The sequence below is a fragment of the Fundulus heteroclitus genome, chromosome 11, assembly GCF_011125445.2.
Source record: "Fundulus heteroclitus isolate FHET01 chromosome 11, MU-UCD_Fhet_4.1, whole genome shotgun sequence".
Classification (NCBI taxonomy): domain Eukaryota; kingdom Metazoa; phylum Chordata; class Actinopteri; order Cyprinodontiformes; family Fundulidae; genus Fundulus; species Fundulus heteroclitus.
In genome coordinates, this window is record NC_046371.1 from 21621555 (window position 1) to 21636865 (window position 15311).

Genomic DNA, 15311 nt, shown 5'->3' on the forward strand with positions numbered 1-15311 from the left:
TCAGCTCGCAAAGTTCTGCTGCATGTCCCTCTTTTCCCCAAACTGATTCGATAGGAGCAGTCCCAGAATTGATGATGTGCCAAATGTAAAGTGCTACACATTATCAATCTGGCTTGTCAGGTTATCTTGTACAGGTAAGTCAATCTCGTACTAAAAGTCTGATTGTTGTTTGAAAGGGATTTTGATTGACCCATGGTCAGCTAATTGACCCAGTTAGCTGATGAGGTGAATTGATTCAATGTATGTTACACACCTTCGAGGATGTACTTAAATTTCCAACAAGCTCGGGGTTCTATGACACCTTCTGCTACAATTATAAGAACTATTACCAATAACACAGACTTACGTCTAAGAATCCAAACTGGTCCTTCAAAGAAGTTGGATTTCATGCATGTTTGTATCTTAGTTATTCCTTAAAATGTTTTAGTGCGAGTGACCACTCTAAATCCTGCACAGTGGCACAGATTTTAGCATTGCTGCAAGCAAGAAGGTCTTGGGTTTGATTTCTCTTACCCATGCATGCACAGGTTCTGTCTGGGTACTCTTGGTTAGGTTAAAAGGCCATTCTAATTTGCCTTTGGTTTAATTGTGTTCTTGCAGGGTTGCGTATACATCTCTGTGTAGGATTGGTGGTCTCCGGTGATGCAGTCCAAGCAGGCTGCCCTCTCGGATAGGCATCACCACTTCATGACTCTACAATTAGGTGTGTGAAGAAGAACAACGGTTGTATGCACGATGCAAGTGGTCCAATGAACAATTATAGTATTATAATTATGCATGGCCTCCGCCCACCACCAGGGGGTGTTGTAGCACTCCTTGCATCCTCCCCTCTCACCGCTTTGTTTGAAACTACACAGATTGATAACTAGCACAGAGGCTGTCCTGAAGCTATTAAACATCTAACTGTTTTTCAAACGGTACATGTGTTTTTGTTGATAGGATAAAAGAAAGCAAAAAACAAAAAAACAAAAACACAAACCTTTTAGATGGAAAATACTAAACAATATATCACGGGATATGTTTTCTGGCGTGAAAATTACAGAGGAGTTTTTGGATTCATCTGAATAAACATCCAACATAAAATATCAGATCACTTTCATCTGAGGATAACAAAAGTGCAGCTAAAGGGGGGGATACAATGACAGCCCCTAAATTCTCTTGCTCCGTCCCTGTCTGGCCTGTTAATTGCGTCCCCAGCTCACAGCTCTTTCATTTATCCATACACCTTATATCTGCCCGCCTGGCGGGTTGGTCAGCACAGCCCTCGCTCAGTGACTGACAAACAGGCTGTTTGTCGGTCGGAGCTGGGGAGAAGTCTATCTCGGAAATAATCTGCCCACGCGTTTAAGCTGCTTTATCCCCGCCGAGCTCCAGAGCGCCGCAGCAGCTCCGACTCCACGCTGAGCGCCAGAAAGAAAAAGTGCCACAGGTCACGCTGAACGTGAGCTCTCCGTGTGACACACACAGGAGCGGACCCCGGTGCTCAAACCGAGTCTCTGTCCCTTTTTTCCCTTCCTTTCTTTTTATTCTAAGAGGAGTTCAGCAAGTTTACTCTGGGAATTTTAAACGCAGGGAGAAGCTGGCAACGGTGGTCCGGACATGGAACAGACTGGACTGTGGCTATTCTTCATGACTACTTGTGTTATTTCAGGTAATGTTGGTTTTGTTTTGGTAAAATATAATTTCTAAACAAGTATGTCAGCCTCCTATAGACCCAGCGCTCTGACACTGTCTTCCATTTAGTAGGAGAACTGTTTAGGTTTAACTAAAAATGCATCACTTCACAATTTGCTTTTGTGTAAGTATGTGGTGTTTAATGTATTTACACGTATTTACAAGCATAACCCTAACTATAAAAAACATTTGTGATCTCAAAAGGTACTATTTAAAAAAAATGCTAATTAGGACTCATTTGAGCCTGTTTTTAATTAGTTGAAATGTTAATTAATCTGATTTCCAGTGACAACACAGTGGTGATGTCATCTCTTAACATGGAAGGCTTACAATTATCATTTTCCAAACATAGGCTGTATGGCCAAGTCAAAGCTACTTAACCACTTTTAAAAAAATGAAATTGACTTGTCTTCCATTATGCACAACACTCAACACTCAACAATGTACAATGTCACACATCATAACGCTATATTGTTGTCCAAAAGTACAAGGACTGTAAAAAAAAGTAGTGGTCAGAGTAAAACATAGACATGTTATAAGGAAGAATGAGTAATTGGTCCTCACCAATGAAAATGTAGATATTGACATGTTATTTTTTTTAATCTAACTTAAAAAAAAATATATCTGAACATTTATCAAACATGACATTATGACCACTGGCAGGCGAAGCGAATAACAACGGTTATCTTTTCATCATTGCACCTGTCTGTTGGGGGGATATCTCAGGGACCATGTGTCCTGAAAGACGACGTGCCGTATCAGAGGCAGGGCACTGTCCACGAAGTTCGGAAAAGTGGTCAAAGGAAGAAACATTGAAGAACTGGTAACGAGGTCATGGGCAGCCCAGGCTCAATGATGCAAGTGTGAAGGCTGGTCCCTGTGGTCCAGTCAAACAGAGGAACTGCTGTAGCTCATGTCGCTAAAGATGTTAGTGCTGGTTCTGATGGAAAGGGGTCAGAATACACACTGCAATACACAGCTTGATGGGTATGGGGCTGCAGACCAGTTAGAGTGACTATTGTAGTCATAATGTTATGCCAGACTGGTGTAGAATACTGAGATTCTGAAAATGAAAATAAGGTATGGTGTAAGTATTTCAGCATACATTTGGAGTACTCTCAGCCATATAGCTACGTGCCATAGCTGCATTATGGTTGTGTAATTTAGCCTATAGTGAAGAGAAAGTTATTATTTCTCTAAACATTTCTGCTTGTTGTGTGCGGTTAACATTGTTTCATTTTGTTTGGTTTTGTCCCAATTACTTCACGTTATATTGGTTCCTTGTCAGTCCTCCTTTCGGTATATTTTGTCTCACTTTTGGAGACAGCACAAATGTTCCTCATGTTAATGATCCCTGTCAGGATTTAGAGTCCCGCTTTCCTGTGTGCGTATTTGTCAGATCCACATGTTGTCATAGTTACTTCCAGGTTTCTGTCATGGTTGGCCTTAGCTTCCTTGTGATTGTTTTTTTTTTTTTTGTTAGCTCATCCTGCACATTGAATCCGATCTTGCATCAAACAATTGCACTTGCTTCCACCTGTATCTTCCTGCTTCTTTACTATTGTCTGCGTAGTGCTTCTTCTGCCAATTGCACCACGACAGCATGGCTCATTTGGTATTCAGAGGGTATGTTGATACCATACCACCGGGTCACCATGTTACACATATATAATAATGTGTTTTATCACGGTTGGGTAATGAAGTACAGATTTTGTTGCTGGATTTTATAAAATACAAACTTCATATTCTTCAGTTGTGTGTGTGTGTATCTGGATCAATGGCGTCGCAAAAATCACAAGAGTTGAGCCGATCTGGCAGATTTTGCAATAGTTTTGAAGCATGGCAGTTGTGAGGGAGGTCAACTTTATGCGTTTGAGCCCTAGTTTGACATCCATGGATGGTGAAACTGAAGTGAACAATGACAACGGCGGTGGCTGTCTTCAGAACGTTAACTGGTATAAATCTGTTTATATTCCAGTTGGAGTTTTTCCATCTAAAGATATATTATATTTGCCTCGTTCAAAATGTGTAAATTCTGTTTTCTTTCTCTATCACAATATTTAGTTGGGTAATTAGTCAGTACAACAGCACTGCATGCTGTCTGAATTAGGGGTGGACAATAATTACATATTAATATATATCGCAATATAACTTTACTCTCTAAAGGTGATATGACATTTCTGATATTTCAATATACATTACAGTGTACGATTACAGCTTTGTCCCTGACTGATGTTCCGGGTTTTATTAAGTTTTATTTTATTTTTTAAAACAAATACTTCTAAGGTGTTATGTTGGCGGAGTTTTATGAACATGGCAAAATAATTGTCATAAGCTTGTACATGCATCTGTTTTGGGCATTCTTGGCAGTCTTCCTGAGGCTTTTATTTTCTTTATATCGATATCGTAATTATATTGTATCGACTGAAATTAACAAATATATCGTGATATAAGTTTTGTCCATGTTGTCCAGCCCTAGTCTGCATGTATACTACTTTAGATGTACAGAATACAAGTAAATATCTTTGACGAATGGTTTTGATTGGATGCCTCATGCCTTTTGTGATGTCACCAGAGGAACATATGAGTGAGGAAGCTTATTTCTTATAGGGTAGCCTTTATCTGATAATTAAAATGGCAAATTACAGGAAAATAACCAAATGAGTTGGAAAACTGACCCAAGACATATACCTGAGTGAGTTTGACTGATTTTTTCCAAAAAGCGTCTGGCTAGAAGGTTTCGCACTAAGATGAAAAAGTCAACAACATGATTTATATGTGCATTTGAGAATAGAAAAGCCTTTGTTATAAGTTCTGTTGCTATTAGATTATGCACAATAGAAATGCAGAAAAAAACAGTAGAGAAAGAGTTCACATTATCTTCTTATGGACTTTTTAAAATCTGTTGTGTTACTTACATCCGGAAACACCGCATCATAAATAGTTCCTCTGTTGACAAACGTAAACCTCACAAGCACTTCTCACTTTGAGACATGGGATGGTTAGCAACATCAGGCTCAGATGTGAAACGACACTAAATACTCAGCTGCTCAGCAAGACTTACATATCGTCTGCTAAACTTGTGTGAGGCAGTAGTTGAAAAAAAAAATTATTGGGTGCTGCTTCAGATGGCATAGCTGTTCCTAAAAGTTTATTGTGTGTTTGAATGAATGGTCCAAAGCCATGGCCACTGGAACAGGTGCAGCAGTGAAGTCACCGTGAGCTTGGGCAACGCATTCAGCCGGCATTTGCTCTGTGGCGGCGTCGTAGTGTACGGAGGGTGGTATGGGTAAAATGTAAAGCTAAAGCTGCTGTGACATCTGCTGTGATTGCCCGCCCCCCCCCCCCCTCCCCTTCCGCTCTTGACAATAACAATGCCTCGCTGTGTGAGCTGGGCAGTCACTGGCTGCCGTGCACATGTATGTGCATACGTGTTATTAGTATGAGTCCGCACCATGTGATTGTCATGTTGAAGGACGCAGCAGTGGATTAGAGCCGTGCAGGAGGCAACAACAAGACTGGTGCCAAGATTCAGCCTGCCGACTGTTGCTGCTGGGTTTTCGGTGTTTTTTTTTTGGAGCGGATCGGTGGGGGGGGTTTTGGGGAACCTGGCAATTATTGGTGACGAGCGCTGTCACAATCGGCTATTTGGTTTTTCCTCTTGCATTAAAACTCTGAGCTCCCCTGCATTCGGGCACACAGAAAAGACTGAATGAGGCTAACTGACTTGCTCATGCATTTCTGCATAATCCACTGCCCACAGCTGGAACACACAGACGCTACTCTACAGAAATAATCCTGCACAAACGCACTCCTTCTGTCATCTCTGCCTTTTGTTTGTCTCTTTTCTACTCCAGTCTCCCCAGATTTTGCAGATTTGAATCACTTTTAAGACGCATTGTGTCATCGGCCAGGTGACGCTTCTCCGCAGGTGTTTTTTTTTCCTTCCGATTTCTCTCCATCTCTTCTCCTTCTTGCCTTTTGTGTTCTCATGTAATGTCTGAGCCACACATGCAGCAGTCCCCATAATCCTGTGAGCTGGCCGCTGAACGCTGGCCAAGCGTACTCGCCACGTTCCTGCAATGCCACAGAGATTACACACCCACATAAACTCAAATACACACGCATGAAGACACGTGTGCGCGCCGGTTCCAATCAAAAACAAGACTATTGATTTCAGGGGCAACGAAGGCTTTTTATCCTGCAACAGTGCTTGGAAAAAATGTATTAGATTTCTCCTGTTTTTGGATTTTTGTCACACTTTGTTTCAGATCATCAGGCACCTTTTAAGAACAGAACTGAGTCAATCAAAAGGCCGTTTTCAAATAGTGATTGCATTTATTAACTGAACAAAACAACCGGAGAACATGTGAAAAAGTAATCACTGCTCATGTTAAATCCTGGGTTAACTGTGATCGACCACACTTTGCAGAAAGTTCAATTTCACTCGCAACACCCAGGGCTGATTACAGCCTGAACTGTAGAATCTGTGGAATCAAGAAAGTGGTTAAACCGAACCTGTCTGGCATCATGAAGTAGGCTAAACAATCTAAAAAAAGCCGCATATCATGCCTTGGACTAAAGTACAGAACAGATGAGAAAAAATAAATCATCTATCAGTCTGGAAAACGTTACAAGGCCATTTAAGGGTTTGGGACTCCAGAGAACCACGCAGAGAGAGAATCCTTATTCACAAAAGGAGACAACTTGGAACAGTACTGAACATTTCCAGGAGAGCACAGACCCCCAAAAATAAGCCCAAGAATGCATTGATCACTTGAGGTCACAGAAGAACCAACAATGTCTAAAGCTCTGGGAAAGCTTTACTTTCATCAGTTATACGGTTGTTGTTCATGATTCAACCATATGAAAGAAGCTGGGCAAAAATGTCAATCAATGTGAGAGTTTCTAGGTCAAAATCTGACTGAGAAAAAAAGAACACCAAAAAACATCTTGATAATCTCCAAGACCTTTGGGAAAATATCTTGTGGACTTACAAGACAAGGAAGAACTCTTTGAAAGGCATACATTGCAATAGCCTCGTGAGACCATCCTGATCTCGCGAGCTTTCAAGGTTTCACTCGCAGATCAGTCTGGCTACTCTCCGTTGAAGAAAATTTGGAGCTGTTCACCAAACGAACGTCCAATCAGCGTTGGCTTTGAGGCGGGTTGAGGTGTGACGCAACGAGAAGCGCGACTGTTCAGTCTAAAGAACATGGCGGCTTCAGCCGATGAAACTAGCGTTAGCGTGGCTATCGAGCAAGTTTTATCGGAATTACAGAGTATTTCTCTGCTGGGCTAACGAGCCTTTACCTGCAGCAGCAAGACTAGCTTGGCTTGTGGTTGTGTTTTCGTCGTCGCTCGTAACAGAGCGACAACGAAGCATGTTGACGAGTACGTTATATGCTTCGTTGATCTGATTGGTTTATTTGGCCCGTCTATCACCAACATAGGCCAATCAGCTAACCAGTATTTTCGCCCCTTCCCAAAATTACTTCAACGGAAGGTTTCCAGATGGATATGCGAAGCAAATCTATCTGGCGGCGTCAGGTTAACATTGCAATGCATTTTACATAAAATATACACTTTTCAGAAACATGTTTCTGACACTCAAACATTGTGGTGGGTGTTCACTTTGGTCTGGGGCTGCTTTGCTATTTAGATCAAGACCTGGACGACTTTTTGTATGTAATGCTGCTCTGAATTTTGCTCTTTGCCAGAATATCCTGAAGGAGAATGACCAACCATCAGCTCTTGAACTGTAACACAGGCACACTTCTGTTATGGAGCAGGGAAAGGATTCAAAGCTGCCCAGCGAGTCCACCTCAGAATGACTCAAAAACCAAAACAAAATGAAGGTTTTTCAATGACCTATTTAAAAGCCTGATCGAGATGCTGTAGCATGACCTCAAACTGGCAGGTTATGCCAAAAAAAACTTTAAATGTAGCTGAATTTAATTGATTCTGAAAAAAAAGGGTGGATCAAAATACCTCCACAGAAGCTCATTGCCAGTTATTGAAAATTAAATTTGTTGCTACCAAAAGTGCCACAAAAGTGGACATAGGTCCAGGTTGGTTTGGATAGCTCTGTCTCACTTAATTTTAATTGCATCTTTTTATTTACCTCTATTTATACAGGTATTCTCATTTAGATCCAACATCTTACTTTAAAGGGAGACCTGTTTACTTAAACAAAACTGAAATGAAAAACACAGTACTACACAGTATTACGTACATATTCTATTATCTAATTTAATTCAGCTCAATTAAACAAGCTGATAAAATATGATTGAAGTCATATTTCATATCCCTTAATGAATGAAATCATCAATAGAAAAACTGCCCTTTGTATTTGCTCGGGTTTACTTTATTCAATGTTAAAATTTGCTCTGCATTGTTTAAGCCTAACAAAAATACAAAAAACAGGAAGAAAAAAAAAACTTTAAAGGGGCCAATACTTTATCGCAGCACTGCAAATCAACGGAAGATAGGAATATATTTGGTACATTTTATGTCATCATACTTTTTTTTGTTGTTGCAAATTGTAAATTTGGCAACGGTTAAAGTAGTGACATTACAAAACAACCAAACCACTGTAAATATGGTTGGTGTCTGTCCTTTTCAGATTTTTCTGCATCACCAGTCACAAACCCAAACACACAAACAGGGCATGTAATCCCCGATCACCAGTCACCAATTCTATGAACGAAAGATTAAACAGTTAATCTGCCCTCTTCTCTTCTCTTCTCTTCTCTTCTCTTCTCTTCTCTTCTCTTCTCTTCTCTTCTCTTCTCTTCTCTTCTCTTTTCTCGCTGCATTTTTTAATACGTCTTTTCATCCAATACATGAGGTCATTGTTTCTGTCTGGTACTCATGTGGGTAAAAGGTTAGTAAACGCTGAACTGATTTTGAGATGAACAAAAGTTTGTGGTTTGTTCTTTCTTTTGGTCTTTTGTAACAGTTTTTGCATTTGGCTGAAAATGTCGCAATACAGAGTTCCCTTCAAAAGCATTCATACTCTAAACGTTTTCATGATTTTTCTCATGGCATATGCAAAGTATTGCATGATTGTAAAGTGTGAGAAATGGATACATAATCGCACAATTTTTTTTTTTATGCCTGCGTCAAATAATTAGGACACGGAGAAGAGAAGAGGTGTTAATGAGAAGATGGATAGATCACTGAGGACAAACTAACACTCCAGACATGGTACTGGCAGAATTATGCTGTGGAGGTGCTTTTCTTCAGCAGGGCAAAGAAAGGTGATCAGAGTGGACGGGGAGAAGGAAAGTTTTTATCTTCCTGCACGACTATAATAACATTTAGTACAAATAATTTTCATCTAGTCAAAGTCCAGACCATAATACAACCAAGAATGATCACCCACACCCTTTAAGATGGCACGGGAATATAATAACCCTCAAATATTGTGTGCAAGAAGTCCTTTGCAGATGCACACATTGATATTGTGGTGAGGCTTTCAGTTTGTAGTTCTATTGAGAATACAAGCATCACTTTTTTTTTTTTTTAGCCTGAAGTTCATAAGCGATTTGAAAGTGCTTCACAGCCAAACAACTTTAGATTATTTTTCTTGTTTTTTTGTGGTACTAGTGGCTCTTTTTTTCAAAGTAGGCTGACAGGAAAGGGGGTCTGAGAGAGGGGGGAAACAATTGAACCCGGGTCAGCCGGTTCGTGGACTAGCACACCCCACAACGAGACTATTTAAGGGAAAATATTACATAAATGTAATTTTTAGCTGTTAATCTAAAATATTGGCTAGCCGAGAAAAAAAAAAAGACAAATACAAATTCTAAATGCTTGGCTGTACATATGCATTTAACGTCTTTAACCTGATACCTCTAATTAACAGGAGTAGTAATAGGAAGATGATGAGGTGCACGCCTCTGCAACAACTATTATTAAAAGGACCATAAAAGAAATATCTAGAAATTGCAATGCAGAATTTCACAAAAATATGAGTGCCTAACTCTTTTACAGATTTCAATATGACTTCTGAAGCATTTACATCAGACTGACCTTGTACATTATGACTACTCAGACTTAGAGTGCATTAAACTTATCTACCAATACCAGTTCTCCAGAGTAACACCTACCATGACATGTGTGAGCCACATGCCTAGAATAACATTTCAATTTAAAATAAACTAGCAAAAAACAAACAAACGGAAAGAAAACTCCTGACATTTTGTTTTAAAGAAGCTGGAATATATGTTAGGAACATCTAACTGATTTTCAGTCATAGTTTGGCCAGCATGAATACGTGACCTTTTTACAGATATTTTTAACAATTAAGAGTCACAACACCTGCCGTTGCCTCAGTGTTTCATTCATACAGACATATGTTAAAATTAGCTTTTCAAATAACAGCAAAAGAAAGAGCCAGGATCTCCATGCAGGATGTTCATGAAAACCCCACCGTCATGCTGCGCTGCTCTAAGCGTTCCTAAATGTTGCCCATTCAAGCGGGAAACAGTATTGCCATTGTTTTACACCGTTCCCATGCTTGTCTCTTGCCAGCGTGCTCCTGTTTATGGTTTATTGACATGGTGAGCTCATTTCCCATACTATAAACAATAGAAGAATGTGAGCCGACACAATCGAAAAGAGGCAGCTGGGAGAGATGTGGAGGAAACAAGGGTTTCTGTACCGTCACTGAGGTAGTCTTTCTTTGCGCTGGCTTCAGCCTGAGCTCCTAATCAGCTCAGTTGCAGAGCTCATCAGAGCGGACTCTCTGTTCGGATGCTTGTGTTTGCTGAGAAGAAAAGACACGGACACCCAAGAATATTTTACATTTGATGAAAAAGAAAATATTCTTTACACAATCTCAATGGTTATACACTATATGATAATTTTTACTAATTGTCCTTGGTAATTTTTGTCGGGCCTTTAGGGAGTGATCTCTGAAGCTGAGTGGAATGTGAAAAAAAAAAATCATGCAATAAAGAAACTGACAATTGAAGACGGGTGATGAGGTTAATATGTCAGAATGAATTTGGGTGGTCAATCCAAACACACGAAGAAGACAACAATAGCAAAGTCTCCAGCCACATTGTAAGTCTCTAAGGTGCATAGTTGTATGATTTGTCCAGTGAGGTTAGGAGAGTCAGGACAAGGGTTGACTTAGAGTAGTAGCATGGAGACATTGCAAACCCTACACAGGCACTGCCCTGAACAACCCTCTTCTATCTGCACACTTTTCTGTAACCTGGCAAGCCAGATTGATAATGTGTAGTGCTCTCTGTTTAGTTTTACACATTATCAATCTGGGACTCCTGCCATCTAATCCATTCAGGGAAAGGAGGGACATTTGGCAGAACCTCCTGAGCTGATCGGGCAAAGTGACACTTATTGCCCGCCTACCAGAGTTTGGTGTTAGCCAATTACGGTATCGAATGAAAATGGCGTGAGAAGCTGGCACCATGTAACTTAGCCTGCAAATTGAATTCTCGCAGTATTTGTACGAATATCTTCTTTCAAAGATGAAATAGTGGACTCTTACAAAACAGATGTGAAAGCAGCGGCTACACGTGCGTCTTCCTGCGCTGCCGTGTTTATTTTTGGTTCAGCTGTGGGCTCAGCACCTCTTGTCTTTGTCCAAGCTGTATATCCCGCCTTAAACCATGATACTGCAACCTTATTGGCCGACTCGTGCCGGGTCACTTTGCAAACGGTTGAGGCGGGAGAAGGACCAGATGGATTCTTGTGTGTTTGCGAACGCAACAAATACCACGTGAATTTGGCTTGCAGGCAAGGTTAACTTTTCTGTTTAAAAATTGTGACTCTGGTAGCATGTTGGTATAAGTTGCAATTTCTGCTTCACGTCTTTCCAGCTCTTAGAGTGCAGAGGGGTCAGCGTCCCATTTCTAATTCAAATCAGTGTTTATAAAATAGTGTTTGATTTTGTTTCCTCTCCTGTAATGTTGTAAATAACAGAAAATAAATCAGATCAAATGCAATCAAATCAAAGTGATTGAATCCAGATTATTCGTACAGTGACAAATACCCTCATCTCCCATTTTGGTGGAAGACGAGGACAGTTTAGATCTCCAAGCCACCACAGCACCATCCAGTATGTGTGTTGGCTGCTGATTTACTGCTGTGACTGACATGATATGGACTTTGAAGAGTAGGAGGGCTTTTCTCGCTGACAGGTTGGAAACAGGCCTGAGAGTTTTCAGGGGCCTGGGCTTGAACAAGAACGTGCCATTTGCTGGATCTCCAGGATCACTTTTCTTTTCATTTCTTATTTCCTTTCATTTCTGATCAATACAAGTAGTAGTTATGCATTTTTGTTGTCTATTTAAAAAAAATCGGATTTATTACTTTTGTTTCTTGTCTGTAAAACTGGTAATTTAAGATTAGTTTTACTAATAATGAACTCTAGATTTTTCTCTTAGGTGCTTGGGTGACATGTCCCTATCTTGCAGTGCTAAAAAAATATATTAAATCCTGACCTTTTTATATGTATTGACTGTTCAATAGAAAAGGAAAAAAAAAATCACCTCAGATTGATCATTAACTAATTAGCTAATTGACGGTGGAATAATTGAGATTGATTTACCTCTCATATTGTACTTTGAATTAAAATAGTCTGAATCCATGCTAAGACTTCGTTCTATTTGCCTCGAGGTATTGACTTTGCAGCTATCCAGCCTTTGGAGGAACCAAGTGCTGGTAGTTTTCTAAAAAACGTCACCACTTTGCTTTTTTTCCCCCTAAACTATTGAGCAATGATGGATCTACTGACCTAAGACCTGGAGGGTTATCTGTCCCCCGGCAAGGGGAAGCAGCTCCTCATACTGGGTTCTGGAAGGCCAGAAGTACTGCTTGAAGCGACCGTCAGTCATCCAGACACAGGTGGTGGTACTGGCAGCATTATCGGCGTTGACTGTTTGTGAGAGAGCAATGAAATGTCAAAAATTAGTATTCGTGATCGGTGGGAATGTTCTTTTACAGAAACCGCTCATACAGAGACACTCTTCAGAGGCAAAACTTAGCTGGTTTCAGTGAGTTTAAAGTGAGAAAACGCCTTGGTAAATCCGCGGCTCTGATACAGCACATCTGCTTAAGTGTCTTTTATCTTTTCTCTTTTTTCCCCCCTTCAGGCGTGGCTCATGGTTTGTCTCTTCAGTTTGTCTGGACTTCCTCAGAGAAAAACCTTCTCATTTCTCCTCACCCCTCGGCCAATCACTGAAAAGCAGTGGCTTCACAGGAGTCAGCTCGGTTTGACCCTGCTCTTTAACAGAAAAAAGCTGCTCCTGATATGCTTGCATACAGAGTCCCTAAAGGCACATTGGGGGAAATAAAAAAAAAAAAAAACTTTCTGGTGCGCACCAGAAAGTGTCTGGTGGGACACAAGATACACGAAAGAGTAGATTTTTTTTAAATTTCTCTTCAATGTCCCTTTAGAGCCTCCATACTCGCAAGCGGGCGGAGGGACTCAATATACACTATGTTATTCATTTGGCTCAGACACTGAGAAAAAAACAGTTAGTGATTAATGCAATCCATGGAGGCCAGCAGATGGTTTTCTACGACAGACAGAGGACAAATAAAAGGGAAAAACATTGGTGAAAATATATGGGAAACCCATTAGGCGCTCACTCCATTCTTTCCTGCTTTGTCAAAATAAAGTGTACCCTTTAAAAAAAATAATGTTTTTTTTATTTAATTGTTTTAACGTATAAACTTTCTATTTGGTCTACAACAGTTAGCATGCATTGCTCTGAAATATGCTAAGCCGTCATTAATCTGTAGTGGTTTGCTTTCCAAAAAGATTTTTTTTTTCTGTCAGAAAGGTTAATTGAAGCAAAAATACCTTATCTGCTTTGAGAAACTATGAAACGGCCATTTCCCATTTATTAGTATTTCACACTTTAAAGATTGTTTTGTTTGCTTTCTGGCTCTAAAATGTAATGAATTTAGATAATAGTTATTAATCATACCTAATTTGCCAAGGTTTGTTCAAAGATGAGCATAAATGGGTAGCAATTATTGCCTGTTTCTATCAAGCTTCTAAGCACTTTACACACATACTATGTAGATATATTTTAACACCAGATGCAAGAAGCAATTGACTAGTTTCATCAGGTGTGCCTGTGACCACAACTTATTTGTAAATGTATGAACTTGTGAATAATTTTATTCAGAAAGTTGAATAATTGTGAGACTGGCATATTCACCCTTCATTTTTACATTTCTTGTTAAATCCCCCAGATCCTGTTCATGGTAATGCTAATGTTGTGAAAAGTGAAAAAAAAAAAAAAAGAAGTGAACCTGTTAACTAGTATTTTCTTACTTCAGCATCGTGGTGCAGAGCTGCAGTTGTGTTACTCTGCATCCATGTTGCCTTTCAGATTTTTGCCAGTCATGCTGTCACAGATTTATTTTCAGAGAAGACATTTTATTTACTGCCAACATTTTGTTCAAGTGGATTAGGCTGTGATGGATTTTGTCGTATCCGTTTGGTCTAAGCATTTAGTATTTTTTGGACTGGGAAGTGGAACAAGTATAAGGAAGAGGGGAATTACATTTGATGAAAGCCCAAGGAAACCTGTTTTTTTGAATTTTAAATTCTAATATTACTCATATGTTTCCTGTAATGTTCAAACTATTCAATCCCCTCATAACAAGCACTTTTACACTTAGAAGAGCTCCGTAGCGCTGCTGTTATCTTCTACTGGAGTGATTCAAGGCCAGATACCAGCTTCTGACAGCATTCCTGAGACGTCTTAGCTCTTTCCTCAGGGGCAAAGGCATCAACATACTACGGTATGTGTGTTTCATCCACCCTTTTTCACCTGAAATTTTCAATAGAAGTCAAGTCTGGTGATTATGTCGAACACTTTAGCTTCTTCCTGGATGTCTGCTGAAACCACTTTTTGGTGGGATTTGAGACATGCTTTGGATCATTTTCTCGTTTGAAGAACCAGTGATGCTTCAGCTTCCCCACAGGCAGCATATTTTTTTCTCCTTTGATTCCCTGATATTTAAATACATCTGACCCTCAACCTACAACAGGTTTCCAGTGGCAGAGTAAGCGATGTGGCCCCGAAGCATCACTGAGCCACCACCATGCTTCACTGTTGGCATGGTGTTTTTTTAATTTTTTTTATTGATGCCGTATTCTTGTTTCTTCCACCTTCAGATACAACGTACAATTTTAAGATTTTCTTCATTCCTTTATTCCATGTAGAGAAGATAAAATGACTACTGAATATATCAACATTTGTCTCAGTTTAAACGAGGCCATAAAATTTACACCAGATGTATGCAACAACCTAAGTAACTCACACAAACAAAGAAATCAAAGCAAATTATTCCACAAATTAAAATATGGCTAAAACAATTAAATGACCCAGGGAATAATTATATAACACAAAGGAAATAAGGTGAAATCTGTCACTATTCAGAAAGCATTCCTGTTTCAATGTGCAAGTCAATATCAGCTGGTTTAATAACAACTGATGGCCTATTAAAAGGTTCATAATTGCCAAAGGGTTGCATTGGGTGGTAAAACTGCAAAACCCCCCTCATAATCATACTAATGCCAATGATTCCAGCTGCATTTTTAAACTTTAGTGTTTAATTCTTCTTCTCTGTGCAATTCTCATTTT

At 39.8% G+C, this 15311-nt stretch overlaps 1 protein-coding gene across 1 annotated transcript in view; it reads left to right on the top strand.

The window, feature by feature from the left end:
• Positions 1 to 1231: 1231 nt before the first annotated feature.
• nectin1a (nectin cell adhesion molecule 1a) overlaps positions 1232 to 15311 on the top strand; it is a 28955-nt gene continuing 14875 nt past the window's right edge. The window contains exons 1-2 of the mRNA XM_012855245.3: positions 1232 to 1441; positions 1573 to 1651. Coding sequence (XP_012710699.2) covers positions 1600 to 1651 — 52 coding nt within the window. The 5' untranslated portion in view covers positions 1232 to 1441; positions 1573 to 1599. The remainder of the gene's footprint in view (positions 1442 to 1572; positions 1652 to 15311) is intronic.